This window comes from Typopeltis vanoorti, chromosome 8 (genome assembly GCF_054136105.1).
Source record: "Typopeltis vanoorti isolate ZY-2024b chromosome 8, IOZ_Tvanoo_1.0, whole genome shotgun sequence".
Lineage (NCBI taxonomy): Eukaryota > Metazoa > Arthropoda > Arachnida > Uropygi > Thelyphonidae > Typopeltis > Typopeltis vanoorti.
This window is the reverse complement of record NC_143556.1, coordinates 128,616,033-128,641,309: the sequence shown is the minus strand read 5'-3', so window position 1 is coordinate 128,641,309 and position 25,277 is coordinate 128,616,033. Positions and strand designations below refer to the sequence as shown.

The window sequence follows — 25,277 nt, the reverse complement described above, 5'->3', positions numbered from 1 at the left end:
ACATAATCTGATTTTCAGAGATACCTTGTTTGCATCACTCATTATGCTTCCTTCCAGTAGCAGCTTTCTCAAATGAATCAATCCAAATTCATTCAGTTGCATTTCATCTCTCTCTTTTACATAGTTCCTTTTGTCCCTCAAACTGGACTAACATATTTAGAAACTGCACTCCTTTTTCTTCAAACATTTTCACTAGCATTACATTCAAGATATTTACTCTCTTCTGCAACTCATTATTGTCATACTTAAAGCATCATTAAGAAAGTAATGTTTGATGTTTCGACCTTTGTATTGAGCTCATCAGGAAAACATGTACATACAGGATACAAGCTACATGACACTACAGTACACAAAAGTAAGATGAATATAAATGTTTGTTAATCATTTACCTTAGCCTGACCTCTGGTGAAGGGAAAAAAGAAAAAAAAAACCTATATTAAACAATTTCTACTCAAGTCCTCTCATATTAAAATTTTCTTCTGCCTGGTGCTGTTCTGGATGCTATATGGGTCAAAGATGGGTCCTCCAAACTCTTGGAATAATTAATCCATCATTCTTGTTCAGATTTGGATGATTTTTTAGCATTTTACAAGCTTCTTTAATTTTCTTTCAAACCAGGTGTTGTGGCAGTGTAGGGACTTGGTTCCTTTCCAGTCAATTTCGTGACGTGTTTAGAGCACGTGACGGGCCTGTTTTACTATAGCGGAGGTATTTAATGTGGCATTTGTGTTAATCTTTTCTAATCAGGATGGTGCATCCTGTTTCCCCTATCTAAGGTAATTTACAGGTACAATGAATTTTGTAAACCCCTGGATGGGTAGAGTATGAAAGACGATCTTTGGAAGATCGAAGTAAATTTCTTAATTTTGCAAGGGGTTTGAAGATTGTCTTCATATGGTTAGCATAGTGGCTATGTGCTTCGCAACCATATGCCTGGGGAAGGAATGTCCTAGGTTTGATTCCTGTCAACGACGTGAGGAGCTTAAGGATCTTCTTCAGCCATAAGCAAGTTAGCTGGTCTTGGGCATGGACAGTAGGGTTTTTCTCAGCAGAGAAAAACCCTACTGTCCCCACCAACCAACCGTGTGGCTGAGGGAATAGAATAGAAATAATAGTATTCTATCTATTTTTTCCAAAATGCCTCTAATGTATGGCATGGCATTCTTGTAATCTTTTTTGCCTTTTAATGGCATTTTTATGGAGGTCTTGTGAACTGTATTTTTATTGTAGCAATTTTTCACAAATGTTTGGCTTAAATTCTTGTATCACACTTTCTACAGACCCTCATTTCTTTTGTTGAATCTCTCCCTAAAATCCACACGACTCAATTTTCACACTATGCATCTAAATGACCTTGTTCTTACCGCCACTTTTAACCGAGTTATTCTGTTATTCTGAAAAAGTGCTTAAAATTGATTAAATGTGAAATCAACTGCAACACACTCAACCCTAACCAAACCAGGCCAAAATTATGCTAAAATACACTAAAGTTATATATTGTAAACTATTAGCATCGACTTTTTTTTTTGCAGATGACACATTGCAGGAGACTGAACACTAATGCCAATTTTCAGTTAGGTTATACTGATTGTAAAAAGAAGGATATTATTTGGTATGGTGACTAGCATAAGCCAATGATGAACGAGTAATAACATCAAGTTTTCCTGAAGCAAAAATGAAAAATATAGTAAATACAAATGAAAAACAGAAAAGCAAAGCAAAAAAGAGACCGTAATTCTATTAAACGACTTAACTAGCGGTAAGTTCAATATGTCAGAGGATATGAAACAGTTCTTAGAAGAAGCAAGAGTGAAGAGTGATAAAGTGAAAATCTTAAATATATTACTTAAATATGATAGAAATGAATTAAGAAGAACTGCTGTGATGGCAAAGGATTCAATGAATAGGCTATGTAGAAGGAATGTATACGAGTTTCTGGATGTGTTGTGTGAGTTTGAGGAAAAAAATTGATTTGTATAAGAGGGACAGCCTACACTTGAATGCATTTAGTATCAGGAGTCTTGAAAAACTATTAATTAGTATGAAACCTATGCAAAGTCAGGGAAACTAAATTATGGTGTGAGGAATAGTGTGTAAGAGTGAGTGTTATGCAATTGTTAATGATGGGAAGGATCATTATCATCGAAATGGTTAAGAAGAAAAAATGATTTTGTGTTTGTCCAGTTAGGATTCATCAAGCATGTGCAATACTGCCTACATAAGTAAGGCACTAGTTAAGAACAGATCTGCAAGTTGTTCAACCATGTCACGCAGAATACAGCAATGAGAATACAAAACGAGAATGCTGGTAACCTAAGTCTGAAGATGAATGCTAGGAGTATTAGAAACAAAGGGATAGACATTGTTGCCTTATCCAATATGTTGGGACCTGCGATGTAGGCATTAGTGTTAGCTGGCTATCAGAAGCAGACATACACTGGTGTCCAAAACCTAAGGACAAACACTATATCTGATGATTACAACTGTAAACTGGGACAAATCAGCTTGTGGCAATTTGTATAACTGACAGTTTCAAGTAGAAAATGTGTACACATTCAAATCTTCGAAATATGCAAAGGCAAAAGGTTGTGGAGAATGAACCTGTGTCTGAAGGACGATCTTTTCGTGAAGGAATAAAGTTGCAAACTTGAAGGTCTTGTAGTGTCTCAAAGACATCATCCAGATGATTTAATGCAGGGAAGAATTATTGGAGAGCTTGAAAAGGGCTGCAGAATTACTGATATTGCCAGAGTCTGGAATCTCAGATAGTGTTGTATCGAGGCTCTGGGAAGCATGTCAAACTAACGAAATGTGTTCCAGATGTTTAAGAGGTCACCCTTGCTCTACCACAGAGCATGAAGACAGATTTTTTATCATAATCATAAAAAGTGACCAAAACGTGATCAACAAACCATGTGAGTTTAGCTTGCAAGTCAGCTCCATTCAAGCACAGGTATGACATGCAGGCCTATATGCCCGAAGGCATAGAGTCTGTATCCTTTTATCTACAGCTCATCATAGAGCACCTTTTCAGTGGTGTTGTATCCATAAAAATTGGAAACGACACCAATGGATTAATGTACTCTTCACATATAAGTTGATTTACTCTTTCCTCTGATTCCAGAGGACTCTTGATCTGGAACAAAAGTAGTACTGCTTAGCATCGGGAGAATGTTCTTAAAGAGATAGATACAGTGGTGCTAGGGTCATGGTATTGTTCTTGTGTCGAACGAAAGATCAGCTCCCTCCTCTCTCCCTGCCTGGAGTTTACAAAGTACCCTGTTCCTGTAAGCTTGCGTACTTTGGACAGACAGGCAGATCAGCATCCATCCGCCTGGAAGAACACAAGTCGTACATCGTTAAACACAACTATGGCCATTCAGGCTTGGCTGACCATGTTTTGGACACCACCCACAGAGTATCATGGAAGAAAACCACGATGCTCCACCACAGCAAATTCAAGAAAGAGAGACTTTTCTTAGAAGCAGCAGCAGCTCTCAGAAACCAACCAAATCTTAACAAATACGGTTGCATTAAACTTCCGAAGATTTGGGAAACACTCATCACCAGAGATCCCACCTTACATTCCAGGCCACCTACTACCACCCTTAGAGGGCGCTCCACCTAGATAGGACTTTAGTGTCACCCACGTGGCTGGGCTTAGTATTGTAAGTTTTTGTGTGCATGTTACATTAATTGTTTTTGTAATCCCCGTAGATGTCCTAGTGACTAGGACGAAATATAGGAGTATTAAATTCTAATTTAATTCTTTTTGAGTGTTGTAAAAAATCCATTAAACCTCCAACATAAGGTCATGGTATTGGGAGGAATTTTTTGTTCAATGGATGCTCAGAGCTACAAGTGCTGGAAAAAATAACTATGACCAGTGAATGATATTGCAACAAAAGTTCTTCAACATCATGTTCCATTGTTCTGTGGTGCTGTAGGTAAAGAATATTTTTATGGATAAACAATGCCACACCACATCGTACATGAGTAATGGAGATCAAGGAAACTGAATAGAGTGACCAGAACGCTTCCCAAATCTGAATCCAGTGTTGAGTGGGAAGGTCCCAACTCAACATCTAGAAGAAGAAATCCGACATCAAAAGAACTGAAGAATCTGTAGCCTCTTCATCTGCAATAGCAGCTTCCCCCTGTCTGAGAACACTATGAATGCCTGTTCTACCTTGGAATCTGTGAAACCAGCCTCGACTTGCTTTGAATTCCTCAGCTTGATCTCAGGTACATCCTGGAGTTTTCTTCTGCAATTCTTCAAAAATTAACCTAGCCTTCTCACAGATCACTGCCTGAGTTACTGGATCTCCCTTCATCTGTCTTTCTCTAATCCAGGTTATAATCAGTTTTTCCATCCCTTCATTGATTGAAGATCTATTCTTATCAGAAATCTTCATTGCACCAGCAGACACCCTAGCACCCATAATCTTCTCTCCCTATTGCCAAAAAGTTGCCACAGTTGACCTAGGAATGCCATACTCTTGAGCTACATCTGTAATTGTTTTATCTGGGTATAGAAATAATGGCATTTATATGCTTTATACTAATGCCAGGAGAATCCAGAATAAGAGAGGAATTGGTGGTGCAGATAGCATCAGCCTGGCCAAAAATTATTGGGATCACTGAGACGTGGTTGACAGAAGAGGATATAATAACAGGAATAGAAGTCACTGGGTACAGCATTTTTCGGAAGGATAGGAGGAGAAAGCATGGTGGTGGGGTACTGCTTATGATAAGTGACAACCTATGTCCTCTAAGAGTGGAGGCTTTGGAAGGCAGTGAGACAAATGATTTTGAGAGCATATGGTGTGAGGTAGAGGTGGGCAAGACAGGATATTCAGTGTGGTGTTGCTACAGACCCAGGAGCACAGAGGATGGGGACCAGGAGATGTTTAGACAGTTAAGTTTGGCAAGTGCAAGAAGAATGATTGTTATGGGAGATTTTAACTACAATAGTATAAATTGGAGAGAGGAAGATGCATGTAGCAATAGGGGGAATAGAATTTCTAGAATTCTTGAGGGACAAATGTCTTAGGCAACATGTAACAGAGGGAACAAGAGGTTCAAGAGTTTGGGATTTAGTTATAGCATCAGAAGAGTTGATAATAACTGAGATGACATCTCTCCCACCAGTTGGAGAGAGTGACCATATGGTTTTGACTTGGAAAATGAATAGACATGCAGGAGTATCCAAGAGACGGGAACTTATGTGGAATTATAATGCAGGTGATTATAATAGTCTTAGACGTCAACTTCGGGAAGTTTCATGGAGGGAGGAATTGGAAGGCCGGGATATCGTTAGTGCGTGGGAAATTGTGAAAGAATATTTGTTAGCAGCAATGGTAAGTTGTATACCACGAGTGAAGAAGAGGACACAATTTGGAGTAAAGTGGATGACAAACAATATTAAACAGGAATTACATGCGAAAAAGAGGCTATGGAAGAGATATAAGGAGACAAGTGAAGAGAGGATGCATGAAGAATATAAGACACAGGCCAGAAGAGTGACTAGTGTGGTAAGGAGAGCGAAACTGGAATATGAGAGGAGATTGGCCCTAAGATCCAAAGAAAATCCTAGGAAATTTTTTAGCTATGTGGCCAGTAAGAGGAGAAATGACTGTGAAAGAATGATATTGTGGGATAAAAATGGGAATAGAGTGACTGATGCAGAGGACATAGTGGAATTGTTCAATGAACACTTTATTGGAGTATTTCAACCTAAAGGCGTCAGTTTCAATGCTAGAGGGATAAGGCAGGTTCGAGGTTTAGAGGTACAGGAGGAGAGTGTTTCAGATACTGAAACACACTCTCCTCCTGTTTTAGTATCTGAAACACACTCACCAAGAGTTTTGAGAGAATGTGCTAGGGAACTGACAGTGCCTTTAACCTGGCTTTTCAATGAAAGTCTGGCTGCGGGGAAAAGTGCCCAGGATGGAAGGAAGGTAAGATAGTGCCATTGCATAAGGGTGGTAACAGACTGGAAGTGTCTAATTATAGGCCCATTTGTGTGTCATCGGTAGTTGTTAAGATCTTGGAGAAAGTAGTGAGGGACCGTATACAGCATTGGGCAGATGAGTGTAATGTTATCTGTGAGAGTCAACATGGATTTGTGAATGTACATTCTTGTTTTAGTAATATGCTAGCCTTTTATAATAAAGTTACAAGAGCAGTAGATTAGGGAAAGGTATATACTGCCCATTTCTTGGATTTAGCGAAGGCATTTGACAGGGTGCCACATGATAAGTTGGTATTTAAATTGCAGCACATGGGTTTGGATGTCAGATTGGTCAACTGGATTCAGGATTGGCAATTTCTTTCTTCTTTGTGCTCAACCAAGTGTGCTCTTTCCTGAATGAATTATTCCTCTGTTCACTTCTCTTTGGATCAATTCTTAAATTTCACTCAAAAAAATAATAACTGCAGTTGCACAAAATTTTTACTTTCTGAAAAATGCAGAATTGAAAATTAGCACAAAAAACACTAGCAAACACCAACGCAACCCAACAAGAAATGTCAAATAACAAATGGAATCGCACAATTCCATGCACTTGCATGTGCCGGCCCGCAAAATGCAACTGTCAAAGGCACCAATACTGTCAGGATACTGTCAGGATTACAGTGATCAATACTTGGATACTGTCAGGATTACAGTGGTGCAAGGCACCACTGTAATCCTGACAGTATCCAAGCTACAAATAGAAAAAAAAAATTCCATCTTATATGAAAGATGGATGTAAAAACTTTGGAAGACCAAAATAATCAAAATAGGAAGAGAACTGGAAAACATTTCAATAACTCTGGAGAACCAAACCCTAGAATAAATAAAATCTTTTGTCTACTTAGGAGGCACCATTAAACACAATTTATACAGCACTGAAACAGTAAAACACAGAATTAACATTGGATGGTCGAACATGAATAAATTAAAAATATGGAACAATAACAAACCCTCGAAACATCTTAAAATCAAACTATTCAAAGCCATGATCATCCCTACAGCAACATATGGAAGTGTCATGGCGACTCAATAAGAAGAAACTACTCAAAATAAGTGAATTCAAGGGGAAGTGCCTAAGAAAAATAAACAAAATATACTGGGCTGAACATAAAACCACAGAACAAGTAAAGCAGAATCTCAACTACCAGGACAACCTCACAAACATTATTCTTCAGCAACAGCTCCAGGAGGCATTCTCCATACATGGCCAATGGTTCAGCCATGTCCAGAGAATGCCCCCTCACAGACTTCCAAATAGCGTGCTAAATTGACGAACAGGAAAAGTTGGCTCAGATCCTTAAAAGAAAGGGGTGAATTCCCCAACTTCATTACTATGCTGAAGAAGATTAGAACCATTTGGAGACAGATTTTACAAAGGGGGATTCAACCCGTCACCAGACGAATGAGATGAAGAAAATCAGGGGTAAGACAAGGATGCACATGATCGCCAATCTTATTCACCATCTATATGAATCACATCATGAAAAGAAATTGGCATCAGGCCTGATATTAGCATTGGGATGTCAAACTTAGTTCTTTGCTTTATGCAGATGATGTACTCCTAAACACATTTATTATTATCATAAGACCCCCATGGAGTCAAAGACTCATCCTGGAGGGCCCTTTTGTCATACACGCAGCTCATCATATCGTGCCTTAAACACATTCAAATTCTCTGCAGACATCACACTCTCAGGCAAGGCATTTCAATCACTCACAACTCTGCATGCAAAAAAATTTGGTTCTCACTCCCTCCTTATACAGCTTCCAGTGATGACTTCTTGTTCTTCCCTGATCTCCCACCATTTCAAAACAAACCTCTTCAACATTGATCCGATAACAATCCCTAACCAACTTGTACATCTCTATCATATCAACCCATTTCCTCCTATCTGCAAATTGCATTGTCTCAACCTTTCCTCATATTCAACATTACAGAGATCACTTAGTCATTTATCTCTAGACCCTTTCCAATATGTGTTCATACTTTTGAAAACTAGGTTACCAAATCTATGCCATAGTAGTCCATGTATAATCTAATCAGAGCTTTATACATATGAACAAGAATCTCCTTACGCATACAAGTCAGTGTCCTCTGTATCATTTCCAAAATTCATTGTGTAATCCTCACAATTTTGGCAATGTGTCCTCTAAATTTTAGATCCATCACCCCAAAATCTCTTATTTCCTCCACCTCCAACAATATATCCCCACAAAGCATAAATCCCATTTATGCAATTGTACATCCCATCTTTGTTTCCCAAATTTTAAAACCTTACATTTTGCAACAATGAACTGGCATCCCCACTCCTGTGCCCATTCACTCAATCTATTCAAGTCCACATCTGCTCCATTCCTCATAGTTCATCCTAACTATGCATCATCTGCAAACAACTGAACATTCACATCCAAATTTTCCCCAATATCATTAGCATACAGGTTAAACAGCAATGGCCCTAATACAGACCCCTGAGGCATACTACTAGTGAATTTCCTATCAGAAGTGATACCTATCAGAAAGTTGTAGATTACACTGAGATATTCTGATCCGAGTCTAATATCCAACCCCATCTGCTCTAGTTTGTCTATCAACTTATTATGCGATACTATAAAAAGTGTTTGCAAAATCTAAGTATACTACTCTGTATCCATCTGCTTTGTCCAATGAAGCCATCAGCTTATTGAAATAAGTATATTTAAAAAACATGAGTGCAAGTTTCCAGGATACTCTAATTAAACTGAATATCAGCTGTAACAAATTTCACATGAAAATCAGCAATAAAAAGGCCAAAACTATGAAAATAGGCAGAACATAGAAAACTCCAGCTGCATTCTGAATGGATATCCTATAGAATAGGTAAAACATTTCAGCTATTAGGCACAGTTTTTTGTGAAGGCAGGTTATATCTGGCTTACACAAAAGAATAAGCAAAGCTGGTATGGTGGGTAGCCAGCTGAATAAATTTATATGGAATAAGAAAGAAATTAGCCAAAACACTAAACTAGCAGCATACAAGACTATGTTAAAATCAATTTTAAGTTATGGATCTGAGAGTTGGGCTAGAAATAATACACTTGACCAGACTGGAGACCACAGATATAGTCCTGAGAAAAATCTAGAGAGTGAACCAATGACCTCAATGTCAGAATCATTTCTTTGCCGAAATGAAGCTTATTAGCTCTTTATACTTAAGTATCAGAATCATATTAAAAATGAAAATATTAGAAAGGAACTTGACATTATTAACATTTAAGAATGTGTCAGCAGAGCTAAACTAAGGTGGTAAGGCCACTTAAATAGAATGGGTTAGCAAAACTTGTGTTTGATGCCAAGATGGCAGGAAAGAGACCAAAAGGAAATTGATGATGTGTACTAACTAGTATGAAGTGTAATGGGCACAGTATTTTTAGGAAGGATAGATAGGATAGGAGAGAAAGGGGTGTTCTGTTAGTGATATTAGATGACTTTAATGCAGTTGAGACCAATAGCTGCAATACTAGTTACCGTTAGTTTTTCATGTGGAGGGGGGGTTAAAGCCATCTGATGTGAGGTGGAGTCTTAGTGGGGTCTTACAGACCTAGTGGATTGATTGCTAGTGTCAAAGAAATGCATTGCCTAATAAAGATGATTGATGAGAAATGAGTAATCATAATGGGAGACACTTTATCATTATCTGAACATTGAGTAGCTGTGGAATCTCAGGTGACTATATCTGTGCAGAGGTCCATACATGGCCTAATAGAGAGTGATCAAAGTTGAAGCTGAGCTGTATCAAAGGATTTCCAGGAGCACCAAGTTATTTTGAAATGTTACTGTGCCTGTGTTGTGGAGGAGTTTCGTAAGAAGTACCTTTACTCAGTTGTTGATCAAAATTTGACAATTACAAGATTAATCAAACACTTTCAGGAAACTGGATCAGTATCCACTTTCCCAAAAATAATATTATCAAGTATAACATGGATCTGTTAAGAGAAATTCCTGTTTTCAGCAATGGTTACTTTTGTTTTTATAATAAAATAAAAAGAGTAATGACAAGGGAAATCAATATACCAATTATTCAGGATTTGGCAAAAGCATTATGACAAATATCAACCTGTTGTGTGGTAACCTAAGTTGTAACTGAGATTTTTAATGCAAGGTTGGTGAAGTTGACTGGCCTGAGACGTCCTATTGGTGAACTGGTCTGAGAGATGTCTGATGTGTATGATAAGCTAGCACATTGTTACCAGCAAACTGTTAAAAGGTAGTGCTAATGTAGTTGCCCTTCAGGAGGATCATATGATGGAAAGGTGGGCAAACAAACAAAGGTTAACCATTATAAAGTTCTGTTCTCTGAGATACTCAGGTGGAAGACTGCACATTCTGTAGAACTGTATGGAACAAAGTGGAAGAGACGTGAGAACACGGGCACTGGTGGTAAGAAATTTAAAATTCAAAGGACATAATGTAAAGGCATGTCGTTTGAATGTTTCAGCACAGATAAAATGGTAGCTATTCCATTGAAAAAGACCATGATCAGTTCACACTTGGTTACCAGGATTTGGAGGATGCGCAATGAAAAAAGTTTGAAGTGATGTACATACACAGCTGACAAATGACTTCAGGACTCAGGATAGTGTTAAATGGGTAACTGAAGATGAAATATGATTGAGACATTTAAACAGTTGAGAGATATTTACAAGATAACTTTGGGACAGAATTTTGAAATATAAAATAAGGGAAGGCAACATCCCTGGATATTGCGCAAGGAGGTGGTGGGAGAAAAAAAGTGAGTGGAATTCAGTGCCTTCAAGATTCAGAATGGCATATCATGCACGCTGAGTTGACCTTCCATGACGAATTTATGTGGGCTATATGGAAGTTTGCTATTATAATTTGCATTATCTATTGTTAATACCTTCTCTCCAGATGCTGATTAATATTTTTCGCGTCACACAGCAAGAATCAAAAGTTGAACTTTTAAAAACCAAGAGACTAAATATGCTCTTAACATAGTTTATTGACTACTAGTTTATTGTACGCGTCTACAAGTGACCATACCCGTTACAAAAATAAACAAATATTCACGTCATGAAACAGTTTCGTTGAAAGTATATGACAAGTTTCCATAACTTTCGATGATAAGCTTTTTTTGTTTTGTTTTTGGACGATGAAAGATAAATAACACTTACCAGCATCTTTATCTGTCATCCTTATTCAAACTGAAATTTAAACTGTTTAGATTATCCGTAAGTATTATGTAAAAAACACAATAAACATTTCCTTTACATAACACAAAATGAAACTTTGCAACTTTGGCGCGGCTTTACACATGAAAAGAACTTCTGCCGGCAAATGGAGACAAAGCCTAATGCACATGCGCAGAAATTGTACAGATTCCGAACCTACTAAATCCTTTAGTTTAAAAATAAAAATATGACATGTCGTTTTAATGATAAAATTTAAATTTCACATCAAAATTGCCAAAACCACATGTTTTATTTCTGGTTTTAATAATTGCAATTGTAAGAATTAATTTCATGACGTCATGTTTAAATCATGGCTGATACGAATGTGGGAAACGTGTGGAAAGGAGGGGTCAAATGATGAAGTGAGGTAGGTGTTTGTCAAAATTGTTGTGATAATTGTTTCCTACAATGAAACCTTTGATTTTAGTGGTGTGTAATGAATATTATTTTATGAGATGGTATTTAACGTATGTATACATATCTGTCTATATATACATATATGTGCATTATTATTTATATTGCTGTAGCGTAGGACAATTTCTGAAATATTTCTTAAAATACTTTGGCAAACAGAGACCGTTACATTTAATTATGTATTGTTTGTTGATTTAACAGAAACACTTCAGAGTTTAACAGCATATAGAAGGTTTGATATCAGTTTCATAACTTTATACCACCACGAGAATGGGTTTAATTTGTCATTCGTTTAAAAATGTACGCAGACCTAGATTCATTTAAATACAGTGAGTAAATCAAAATAAAGCATGTTAATTGCATTATAAAGTCAAATTTATGTTATCAAAACCTGTGGTGTATTCTATAGACCACTAAAGCCCATAATGTTGCAGTGCATCAGTTTATAAGATTTGAATTAATCATCAGTGAAAAAGATTTGATTTAATTTTTCATCTCCATACATCAGTTTAGTAATTTTCCTTTTTTTTTTTGGTTTTATCTCATGGAATACATCTTAGAGTAAATGTGGTTTGTGGGAAAATAATTCAGTTCACAAATAAATAAAGCGCTAGCAGTGTGCATGCAAAAACAGTACTTTTAAATGTATATGATCAAATCTTGTTTTAGAATATGCTAGCCTTTTATAATAAAGTTACAAGAACATTAGATGAGGGAAAGGCATATACTGCAATTTTCTTAGACTTAGCAAAGGCATTTGACAGGGTGCCACATGATAAGCTGATATTTAAGTTGCAGCACATGGGTCTGGATGTCAGATTGGTCAACTGGATTCAGGATTGGCTGTCTGATAGGTATCAGAGAGTTGTGTATGGTGGAGCAGTTTCAAGGAGGCAGAGGGTTACAAGTGAGATCCCACATGGCTCAGTACTAGAACCTATATTGTTTAACCTTTATATCAATGACATTGCCAGTGAATTGCAAGGGGCAATTCAGTTGTTTGCAGATGATGCGAAGCTGGGAAGGATTATTAGTAATAGTGCAGATGTGGTAGCCCTGCAAGAGGATTTGAATAAGCTAGATAGATGGGCAAATGAATGGGGGTGTCAGTTTAAATCAGCAAAATGTAAAATCTTGAGGTTTGGGAAACATCGATGGGATGCTGCATACTCTATGGGAGGAGTTATACTGGAGGAAGTAGGGGAGACAAGAGATCTGGAATTGATGATTGATAGAAACCTGAAATTTAGAGGACATATTGCAAAGGTGGTGAAGGTAACACAGAGGATTGCTGCAATTATGAGAAGGACACTGACCTGTAGAGGTAAGAGGGTGATCATTCCGTTGTATAAGTCTGATCAGACCACACTTGGATTATTGTTCTTAGATTTGGTCCCCAGGATTTGAAGGGGATAAATTAACTGTGGAAAGGATACAAAGATGGTTTCAGGACTGTACAAGGATAGTTATGAGGATCGGCTGAGGGAATGTGGACTGCAGAGTTTGGTGGATAGAAGAAGTAGAGGTGATATGATTGAGACTTTTAAACTGTTGACAGGTGGTTACAGGGTTGACACTGGGGAGTTCTTTCGCTTGGTCGAACAGCGGGAAGGAGTGATGACAAGAGGCCATCCCTGGAAGTTACTAAAGGAAACTGTGAGCAAGAGGGTGAGGAGTGGTTTCTTTGCGTGGAGGGTGGTTGAGCCATGGAATGCATTGCCTGATGGAGTGGTGAGGGCGAGAATGGTCAATGAGTTTAAGGAGTGGTATGATAGGCTTTATGTTCTTAGGAAGGGCCTCCCACGAAGAGTCTTTTGACTCCATGGAGGCCTGAATAATAATAATAATAATATAATAATTAAATCCATGTTTATCTGCATGGATCCCTGATTAACAAAAATGAAAAGCAGGATAATCAGGTTAGTAAAACGTGGGGCATTGTAAGCTCATTTTTAGCATGAAACGTGGAAAGAGAATTGCGAAGGTTTGCAGATTAGTTGGCTTGTGGACAAAATGCAGGTAACTAGTGGAGTGTACAAGAGTTAATTCTGACTTTATTCCTTTTTGAGCGATAGATGCAGTCAGATACTACATTAGGAGGGCCAAAAAGATTAAATGTTTCACTTAGCAGTGTATGTGGAACCATAAGGTGAGATTATGAAATGCACTGTAATCAAATTATTTGCATTGATTTATGGTCTGCAAGGAAAGCAGGTTGACAGTATGGGTATTAGTTAAAACACCTAAGACACAGTGTGCAACTGCATATCAAGAGTTATATTAATAAGGCATGAGTGAATTAGGGAAATTGACAAACAGTAAAATTTAGGCAGTCACTTTGGAAAACAAAAGTTATGAATTAGATACAATAACATGCTTCAGAAGTATAAAATTCAGGCTAGAAACTGATAAACAAAAGTGAAGGATATTTAATGGAATTCTGCTTGTAGCAGGTAGGAGAATAGTTACAAAAGGTGATACAGGTGGATGGTGGTGGCATAGTGAGTACTGCAGTGGATCGATAGAATTTATTTAGTGAGCACTTTGTCAGTGTATTTTATAGTAGTGTGACTGACATGCAGTATCTAACTGGGAGGCCTACATTATATAAGGAATATGCCAAGGAATTTATTCATTCCTTGACTTGGTTATTTAATGAGAGCTTGGAATTGAGAGAATCCTATAGGAGCACTAAAACTGTTTCCAGGTTTGGTGCTTTGGTTACATCTGCAGCTGTGGTTTAAGTATTGAAAAGAATGTGTAAACTAAAATATGTGATTAGGTTGATAGGCATAGGATAGCCATTGATTTGATTACAGTGCATTTCATAATCCCCATGTATGGTTCCTACTTGGGTTTTGCTTTAGTCATCTTGGGCAGATGGGCTGGATAGGGGAAACCCATGTGTGAGAATATTTTTTGCCTTCATGAAGTCCTTTGATCCATTGCCACATTTCAGTTTGAACAAGCTGCCTTGCTTATTGGAGGTCTGAAGTGGCTTCAAAAAGTTCCATGTTTGGTTTCTAGAGCAGGGTTTCTGAAATGTATAAAATTAACGAAAAATACAAAAAAAAAATATTAAAAATTAAAAAAAAAAATCCTTAGCTTGTTCATGGTACAAATGTGCTATAGTTTTACAAAAGCTGTTTGTGCGTTTGATAATAGATTAGTCAGGTGGAGAGGAGATTGTTGCTTAAATAATACCAACAAATTTTGTATTGAGATGAGCATATTGTAGCAGAATATATATGTAAATCATGATTATATAACATAATGAAAAGTTTGCAAATTATGAGCCTCCTAACTTTGCATCATCTGCCAACAACTGAATATCCTCATCCAAATTTTTCCCAGTATCATTAACATGCGGGTCAAATTAGAGTGGATGGGGTTGGATATTACACCAGTTCATTGGATTGGGAACATCTATAGCTCTGTCAGTATAGACCAAGCCCTTTGGTCAGTATCATTAACATGCAGGTTAATGATACTGACCAAAGGGCTTGGTCTATACTGACAGAGCTATAGATGTTCCCAATCCAATGAACTGGTGTAATATCCAACCCCATCCACTCTAATTTGACTATCAACTTATCATCAGTTTTCAAGTCTTTGCAAAATACAAGTATACTATTGTGTATATCTTCCACATCCAATGCTGCTTTCACTTTATTGCAATAAGTAGATGACTAAAACATCTTCTCCTTGGCAAATCCATATTATCCATCAAAGATAGTACCAAAAATTGTTGTCAACCCAATTTTGGATCCTGATTCTCACCAGCCTTTACAATAATATTAACCAGAACACTTGACACATAGATTGGCCTAATTTGATGCTTGATTTCTGTCATCTCCTTTATGAAGTGGTAAAAAATTGCCTTCATTCCATTCCTCTGGAACTTGACCTAATGTAAGACTCATATTAAACAAATATGTCTAGGCAGACGTCAATTCCCTGTCACATTCCTTCAAAGTATGCAGTGATATATCATCAATTCCCACAGCTTTGTTAATATCAAGTTTACTTAATTCCCATATACCTCTTCCTTGCTCACAGTCAGTCTCTCCTCCTATTCATCCATTGCTCTCAAACTCTATGATGTTTACCTCTTCCTTGCTCACAGTCAGTCTCTCCTCCTATTCATCCATTGCTCTCAAACTCTATGATGTTACTTTCACAAGGATGAAAGACCTTTATCAGTAATCAAAAATCAGCTAACGCCTTTTTATTCCCGTATACGGGAGTAGGCGAGGCCATTTAGCCCTATCTAACTTTTGGAGACTGAGTGGGCAGTTCAATCTCCACTGGTACCCAATCAGAGACAGATGGCCCAAGGCTATCACTAATTAAGTGGTACGCAGTGAAGAGAAATGGCTCAAATGTGCCGCCATCTCGTGGTCCCTAACCCTAACACAATATATTTAATGTCTGAAATAATGTGGGTTCTACGGTCGATTTTCTTGAGTTTACAGGACAAAAAACCCGAGTTTCCGGGAGGAAAAACCTGCTTGCCCGTGCCAGAGATCGACTAACTCGGGAACCGGTCGAAAAAAGGCTTAGAAAAATTTCTTCTAGTCGCCGACTAGACTCGAAACCAAGTCTTCCTTCGTGTGGCCAAGTGCGGTGGTATGCAAACGCCACATCCACTGAGCTACACAGGCTCTCCATGTATGAAAGACCTTTATGAACTCTACAAATTTTATGACCTTTATAAATATCTCAACTATATCCCTGCAGTAGTTTTTATACCATTTTCCCCAATCAATGCCATCCTATCATAATCTTTGTTATATTTGATGGTTACATATTGAAAAAAATCCCTAGGATTTTTTTTTTTTATGTCTCATTATCTAACTGCTGCTCATAGTGAACTTTTGCTATCCTTACCAAGTAGCACTCCTTGCCTGTTCTTTGTATTCCTGATGGAATTGATTATTACCACTTCTATTATGTTGCCTCCCATAATGCCTTTTTTTCTGTATTGAATGCTAATCTCTTCATTCATCCATTTCACATCTACCTTATTTAACCTTCTGACCTTTTGAATATATTTAAACATATTTTGACTAGATAGTTCTTAAATCAGCATTGATCTCCTTTCCACCCAACTCCTAATTTCATGCTGCAGCTACAAGCTGTTTCCTGAACTTCTCATAATTACCAGTCTTGTATTTCAATGTATACCCAGGTAATCAATTCATAGCCACTCTCACCAACTGGAAGGAGATTTGACACCTCATTTATAATTTACTTATTTTGTATGGTGCTCCCCCATACCTTTGCCATCCCTTAGGACTGTGGAGCCCTCCTAGCAAGGTATTAAGTATGTATTTTATGACTGTAGATCAGTGTGTTCATTGAGCCAGTTTGCCTGTTCTGGGGGGGGGGTGGCGAAAAACCCAAGTTTCCAGATGAAAACCCTCTACCTCTGTATGAGACTGCCAACTCACATTTAGTCAAAAGAGACCACATGTTCCTGATGTCATGAACAGGAATCAAACCAAGTTCTTTTCGACCAAATAGCTTCGTCTATACTGAATGAGTTATGGAGGTTCATTTATAATAACATCCTCGGATGAAATGATGAAATCCATGACCCTTGATCTTCATGTGCCCTCTGTTATGTACTTCAAGAAACTCATTTTCTTTAATTCCAGTTGCTATCTTGTTATCCCAATCTATATTGTTGTGATTAAAATCGCCTATAATGATCACCCTTTTCACATTCGCTTTGCTAATTTGCTTATACATTTTCTGGTCACTATCCTCTACATCAGTGCTTCCCAAACTTATGAATGCCAAGGCCCCTTTCAAAAAATTAAAATATTTCACAGTCCCCATCGAAAAAAAATCATTATATACACATATATTATTATAATATTTATTGTATTTATATTCAAGATTTTGCATTTCTAATCTTTTTTGTGTTTCTTATCAATGCCTTTGAAATGAAACTTATATGAATAAGCATATATTTACTAATATTCATTAATCGCCGAAAATTCGCAATAAGCAAAATTTGTGAACCAACACCAATGTGTGATTTTTTTCCATTAAAATATAAAAAAGAACAAAAAAAGAAATAATAAAAATTAAATAAGTTTCTTTTAAAATTAAAAAAGATCTACTTAGTCTTAAAGCATTTTAAATTTGTTTTCATTATTTCAGCCCCCTCCCCAACAAAACTTACGGCCCCCAAGGGGGCCGCGGCCTACAGTTTGGGAAGCGCTGCTCTACATTACCAGGCCTATAGCAACAACTGATGAAATATTTCATTCTCTGAATCTCTATCTCACAACATACTGCCTCAAAACCATTACCGCTATTTCCACTTTACAGCTCTACCTTGCATAGATGTAACTTTTTTTTTTCTATCATCAGTAGCACTCCACCTCTTTTGTTACCCTTTCTGTCTTCACAAAATGCATCATGCCTTTCCATCGTCATTCCTTTCAGGATGTCATCCTCATCCAACCAAGTTTCACTTATTCCTACAATTTTTGGTTGAACAAACTCAATCAATGCAAACATTTCTCTTCTTTCTGATGTTCCCAGCATTCATATACAAACACAACATTTCATTTTCGATCCATAACAAGTTTCAGTGATACCACTTATTAGATGATGACTTCTTACTTTTCTTGAGCCATTTCTTTTTCTCCTTACTCATCCTAGAATCTTATTTAAATCCAACTGTTTTTCCTACTTTCCAGGGTCATCATCCCCTTCCTTTCTTGTCTACACACACACACATTCACATCATCTTGGAGCCTCAGCGTTTCTCATGCTTTGTTCCCCTGTCTATCCTGAGTCTGCGTATTCCTGTTTGTCTTGCACACTTGTTCTCTTATTCTCTACACTCATACTGCCCACTTCATTTATAAGCACTGCACCACTTCAGTCTCTCGTTCCTTATTCTTTTGCTTTTTACATTGCTTCTTACATGTTCAGTTTCATTATCTGCATTCATTACTCTGCCTTCCATCAGCAATCTCTCCAAATGACTCACACCAAAATCATTCAGATGCCATTGAAATAAAACACGTTATGTCACTGTGCACAATCCCCTACATTATTTCTTAAATTTGTCAGCTATCCAATAATCCAAAACTTTCAACCAATCAAAATGCTCCCAAATAGATTGACACAGTCTTCATAATATACTTCATGAAAGTTTATCCTTTTATTCTGATGGCAATTATACCAAAACCACTCTATTTCACCCCATAAATCTATTTCAACTTCATGATATATTTGTATATTTTATGTTTTGCTTTGAAGATCTTTATATTCTTTTTTATCTCTTACAGATTTTACTTTCTAGTTTTTAATCTTTTAATATTTCATTTTAAAATTTACACTTTTATGGTGTATTTACTAGTAATATCACATCATTCATTACCAAATTTATTTTCATCTTTAATAATATCCTATTATTTACTTTTATGCTTTTAACTTTTTTCATATATTTTTTAAAAATCACTGGAGGTTCATCTTACTATTTTTCTTGTCAATATCATATTCGTTCATAACCATCTACAGCTGCAAAAAATTCCATTCCCAGAGAACTCAGGAAAAACAATTGTGTTCCATTTTGGAAAGATCATAATATCAATGTTATGATCACTGAAAGAAATATTATCAACAAACAGTTAAAACAAAATAATACAGAAGTTAATAGAATTAACTCAAAACATAAAAGAAGAAATTCCTAACTGCAAGCAAAAAAAAGTGGGAAGAATTCTGCAATGGACTAAATCCAAGAAAAGACTCACAACACTAGAATATCATCAGATTATTAAATAATGCAACACTTCTGGATACTGATCACTCTTCGAACACAATCTCCTCAGGAATTAATACAGCAGCAACAAACAAATGATGGCAAATATATTAGTCAAACATTACTCTAAAGTAAACAAACTGCTATACAACAAAGAAGACAAAAAGTGCAGGAAAATTGCAAAACATCTGCTTTTACACTTCAGAACCTATCCTTCTGAAGATGTCTTTACTCAGTGTGTAGAGGCTTAAGTGCTGTGAGAACATCATGTTGGAGGCTTAATGGATTGTATAAAACACTCAGAAAGGATTAAAAACAGAATTTAATTCTTCCTATATTTCGTCTCAGTCAATGAGACATCTTTAGGGATTACAAAAAAAAACTAATGTAACATAAAAACAAATAACAAACAATACTAAGCCCAACCACGTGGGAGACACTAAAGTCCTATCTAGGTGGAGCGCCCTCTAAGGGCGGTTGTAGGATCAGCTACTATCCGTCTGGAGGAACATAAGTCATACATCTGTAAGCACGACTATGGTCAGTCAGGCCTGGCTGACCATGTCTTGGATAAAACCCACAGGATCTCATGGGAAAAAAACCACCATGCTCCACCACAGCAAATTCAAAAGAGAAAGACTATTCTTAGAATCAGCAGCAGCTCTCAGGAATCAACCAAATCTTAACAAATATGGTTGCATTAAGCTTCCTAAGATTTGGGAAATGCTTATTACCAGAGGTCCCACTTTACATTCCAGGCCACCTACAGATGCCCTTAGAGGGCACTCCACCTAGATAGGACTTTAGTGTCTCCCACGTGGTTGAGCTTAGTATTGTTTTGTTATTTGTTTTTATGTTACATTAGTTTTTTTGTAATCCCTGAAGATGTCTCATTGACTGAGACGAAATATAGGAAGAATTAAATTCTGTTTTTAATCCTTTCTGGGTGCTGTATACAATCTATTAAGCCTCCAACATGATGTCTTTACTCAGGATTTCACAAGAAATTAGAAACGACAATTAGTCAAATTGACTCTGACAAATCACCCGGAATTGATCTTATCTTTGGACATATGATTAAAAACATGGGAGAAATAGCCAAAAATTGCCTTAACACTTCCTGGAATACAGGTAAACTACCAAAAATCTGGAAAATAATTCAGTCATTATACCCTTACTAAACTAGTGACTGTAAAAGCTACAGACCAACAGCTTTGATTAGCACTCTCTGTAAACTAAATGAAAGAGTAATACATACCAGACTTATGAATTAGCTCTTAGAAAATAACAAGATTAACTTCTACCAAATTGCATACAGGTCTCAATACAGAAGATCAATTATTTTATTTTTGCCAATCAGTCATAGATGGTTTTCAAGAGAAACCACCAAAGAAGACAACAGCAGTCGTCTTGGATCTCACAGCTGCCTTCGGTTGCATTTAGAGACAAAAGTTTATTAAAATTGCATATAATACTGGAATAAGGGGGAAATGCATTAATTTGGATTTCACGAAAGGAAGAAAAATGAAAGTAAAAGTTAATGGAATTTATTCCAACATGCATTGAACTTAGGTTGAAGTCCCACAAGGTTCTATTTTAAGCCCACTCCTATTTCTCATCTATATGAACAATATCCATTCTCACATAATAAATGACACAAAAATAGCATGATATGCAGATTATATCGCACTCTGGCACACAAGCAGTAATCGTCAAGAGTCTGAAAAAGTCCTAATTAATCCAGTATCTCCCATAATGCTAAACACATCTCCTTGCGGATATGTCTATTGTTATGCATTAAGGGAAGGGCCACAACCCAGACTACTTTCGACCTTTATTGAGGTCTCTTCAGTGGGAGCCAGGCCCAAGTGGAGATACCAGGCAGAAGCATTAGCAGGTCATCTCTACCTATAGGAGCTACCTGTTGGTATCTTGCTCCACCTTTGCAAGGAGTGCCCTGGTGTTGTACCACCTTACCCCAGTCCTGAAGATACTTTGAGGTGCAAACTTTGTTTGCTCACACTTGGATAAAGGATTAAACTAATTTTATTATACTCTAACCAAGTGAAAAATAAACTTTCAACATCTTTCTCTAAATCCAGAGTAATTTATTAAAAAAAGGGTGGCACACCATTTGGCAACTCCTATAGGTAGAGATGACCTGCTAATGCTTCTGCCTGGTATCTCCACTTAGGCCTGGCTCCCACTGAAGAGACCTCAATAAAGGTCAAAACTAGTCTGGGTTGTGGCCCTTCCCTTAATGCATAACAATAGACATATCTGCAAGGAGATGTGTTTTGCATTATGGGAGATACTGAGATAGGGGTGTTGGTATCTTGCTCCACCTTTGCAAGGAGTGCCCTGGTGTTGTACCACCTTACCCCAGTCCTGAAGATACTTTCAGGTGTAAACAAAGTTTGCTCACACTTGGATAAAGGATTAAACTAAATTTATTATAAATAATCCAATAAAAGGCTAAGAAAGATGGGCAAAGAAACTTAAATTATACAGATAAACCCAGAAAAAAATAAAACTGAGCATTTTCTCCACTGATAGAAAAAATAGACACAATTATAACCCCCAAATCAAAATATATAATACTAATGAAAAACAGTCTCCAAAATACTTGGGTCTAACCATAGATAAAGAACTGAGATTTACAACTCATATTACAAATATATCTAATAAAGCTCTTAAAAAGCTTAATATCATCAAAGGCTTTCTGGAACAAAGTGGGGTGCAAAACCAAAGACACGCATACGACCCACTGTAGAATATGCCTCATCAATCTGGACTCCAGCTTCTACTAGCTCAAAAGAAAAACTTGACAGAGTATAATCAAGAGCAACAAAAATTATTATAGGTGCAGTCTCATTCACAAATAATTTAAAAGCTCAACAAGAGTGTGGGCTTCACATACTATAGGACAGAAGAAAACTCTCCGCAGTTAAATTCACTAACAGAATCAGGAGCCGATCACATCTCACTCAGGACTTTTGATGCCTGGACAAGAAAATCTAGACTAGAGAGATCATCTACTTTACAATACGATCATGAAATTAGAAAACAGATCGACTTAGAGCACCTGTCCATTGAAATAAGCAAAGAACCATTCTTTTCTACTTTCTACCAAAAAATACAATGATAAACTTAAATCTCCTAGCTTGTTCAAAAAAGTTCACAGCAAGAAAATAAAAGAAAAGGACTTGACACTATACATCACTTAAATAATCTAATCCATGTCATTGCCTACACTGATGGATCATCTGATGAAGCATTCAACCAAGGAGGATCAAGGGTTTTTCTAACTCTACCTGGAGGCGAGGAAACACAAATCAAAACCACAGCTGGCAAAATAGCTTCAGACTTCACTTGTGAATTAACAGCCATACAAGTTCTCAAGTTCTGTCTCTCAAATCCAGTAATAAACATTACAGAAGGAATAACCATCTAGAGCGACTGAAAATCTGCACTTGAGGCATTATGGAAAAACAAAACTCACACAGGAAATTCATGAACAATTAACGACTTTAAATTTGAAAAATAAGAACTGTACACTGTAATGGATACCAGCTTGTGTAAATATTGAAGGCAATGAAAGAGCAAATAGACTAGCCAAAGAAGCAAGATACTTACCTTAAAAATTACACCGACTATCACTAACTGATGCTAACTCTGTTGCCAAAATAAGATTGGTAAAACAAACTATCAAGAAGAAGGTTGAAATCAGCAAAATTAATGAAAATAGAGAAATAACCACAATCATCACCAGACTAAGGATGGAACATTTTAAAGGCATGAAAATTCAGCTAGACAGTAGTAGAAGCTATGAACCATGCAAGTACTGTCCAGGAGTTGAACTAACACCTGGCCATATCTGTTCTTGTCCAGCAGTCGCTGCTGCTCTACAGAAAATTGACAATAACCCTAGAGAAAAGCTCTACTCCATCAAAGTTCAGCAGATTGCCAAAGCAGTTCTACAGATCCACGGTCATATCTAGAAGCTTTTCAATTGACTCAACAACAACAAACCATCTACAATCTCCATGTCAAATTTCACAGATCATTATTGCCAAAAGCACAACAAAGGTAGGCAATATATACAGGGTGTTCGGGATAAATTTGACAGTTTCGTAAGGAAAAAGAAAATCTTCTTTGTATCTATTAAATTTAATGAATTGACAAAAAAACATTACAGGCAGAGTTAATTACAATACTATCAACAAGATTTACTCAAAATAACCACCATTAGCATCGATCACAGCTTCAATTCTGCTTCGGAACCTCGAACAAGCTGATGCTATAGTCTCCCTGGGAAGGGCCGCAAAAACTTTTAATTTTATCCATTAACTGGGCTTTTGTATTACTGGAAGTGCGATTGGTGTCTTTTTCAACTGCGCCCCATACAAAATAATCCATGGGGTTAAGGTCTGGGGAGTTTGGAGGCCAAACATTTGGACTGGTGAAGTCGTAGAAATTTTCAGACAACCATTTTTGACTTTTCCCAGAGGTGTGGCAAGGGGCCGAATCCTGCTGCCATACATACGGCCTACCATTGGCTACCCTTGTTATCCAGGGCTTGACTACAGTTAGCAACTCCACGAACAAAGCCCGAATTCCAATGCCAGGGTTCTTCAACACCTGTTCCTGCAGATTTGCGAGGAATTCTGCTGTACGAACGCAATCAGATCGTCTGCTAGGGATCTTTCTTCTTGCTACATCCTCGTAGTCACCATTGCAAGTCTCTAGTTCATGCCTGATTGTTTTTACTGTATTCAGGGAGCATTGGGCAGCAGTCGTAATATCCTTATTTTGATGGCGGGCACGAATCATCACGATACAAGTTATTCTCTTCCATGATTCAGGTGGGTTCCAGCTATCCATCCTTTCTGACATCTTGTATATGAATGAAGAAGGGTCCAAACTTTTAAATGAAGAGAAGTGTGTGTTAATACATGTAACTTACGGAAAAATATAATTAATTATAAATATGTCAAATTTATCCCGAACACCCTGTATATGATCACTCCCTAAAATTTTAATTGTTAATTAAAACCTAGAGTTGTTATCAAAAGAAATGTCCTGATCTTAGGTGCTCCATGACATAAAAGCTTGTCTTATCTCATTATATCAAACATTTCGAAAGGATCAACATGAGCTAGAAGTTCAGAGACAATATACAGTCCTATGAGTATCAATTTTCATCTTGGTAACATAGTTTGGTATCAAACTGGATTACATCTCGAGACTTCCTCTCCTTGCCTAAATTATTGTTTGATTCCCCTGATCCAAGCACATGCTCTGATTCTTCTTCTTCAAGTGTCATCCCCTAGAAGGAGGTTGGCAACCATGTCACAGAACCTTTTTCTTTCTTTTGCTTCTCTGGAACATTTATGGTAATTCAAGCCAGTCCAGTCCTTAATGTCTTCAAACCACATTCTCCTGGGTCTCCCTCTTTTTCCATCCAATTTCCCTTCTAATATTAATTTCTGAATGCCTTCTTTTCTAGTTAGATGTCCAAAATATTTAAGTTTTCACTCTTTAATTATTTTCATTAATGTTCTTTTCATTTTTGCTTTCTTTAAAACATCTTCGTTTTTCATTTTCTCTGTCCATGGTATTTTCAACATTCTTCTGATGGTCCACATTGCTCTGATTAAGTAACAAAAATAATTCACTCTGAAATGAAGACCTTCATCTTGTATTCCGTGCACAATATTACATACAGGTAATAATAATAATATAGGAAATTCAGAATATCATGCTTGGCTTGTGAACTTAGCATAACCAGTACTGTATTAAGGATTTTGTTCTTAGATTGCCACTGTTCAG

At 37.0% G+C, this 25,277-nt stretch overlaps 2 protein-coding genes across 6 annotated transcripts in view; one reads left to right on the top strand and one right to left on the bottom strand.

Annotated features, from left to right (window-relative positions):
* Caf1-55 (chromatin assembly factor 1 p55 subunit) overlaps positions 1 to 11,338 on the bottom strand; it is a 215,614-nt gene extending 204,276 nt beyond the window's left edge. For both annotated transcript variants that reach the window (XM_090396934.1, XM_090396935.1), the window contains exon 1: positions 11,189 to 11,338. In XM_090396934.1, the coding sequence (XP_090253060.1) occupies positions 11,189 to 11,207 (19 nt within the window). In that variant the 5' untranslated portion in view covers positions 11,208 to 11,338. The remainder of the gene's footprint in view (positions 1 to 11,188) is intronic.
* A 111-nt stretch (positions 11,339 to 11,449) lies between these two features.
* LOC150104343 (ralBP1-associated Eps domain-containing protein 1-like) overlaps positions 11,450 to 25,277 on the top strand; it is a 485,081-nt gene continuing 471,253 nt past the window's right edge. For 2 of the 4 annotated variants that reach the window (XM_090396933.1, XM_090396930.1), the window contains exon 1: positions 11,452 to 11,612. The gene's annotated coding sequence lies outside the window, so the exon portion shown is untranslated. The other 2 variants (XM_090396932.1, XM_090396931.1) reach the window with 2 other exon arrangements.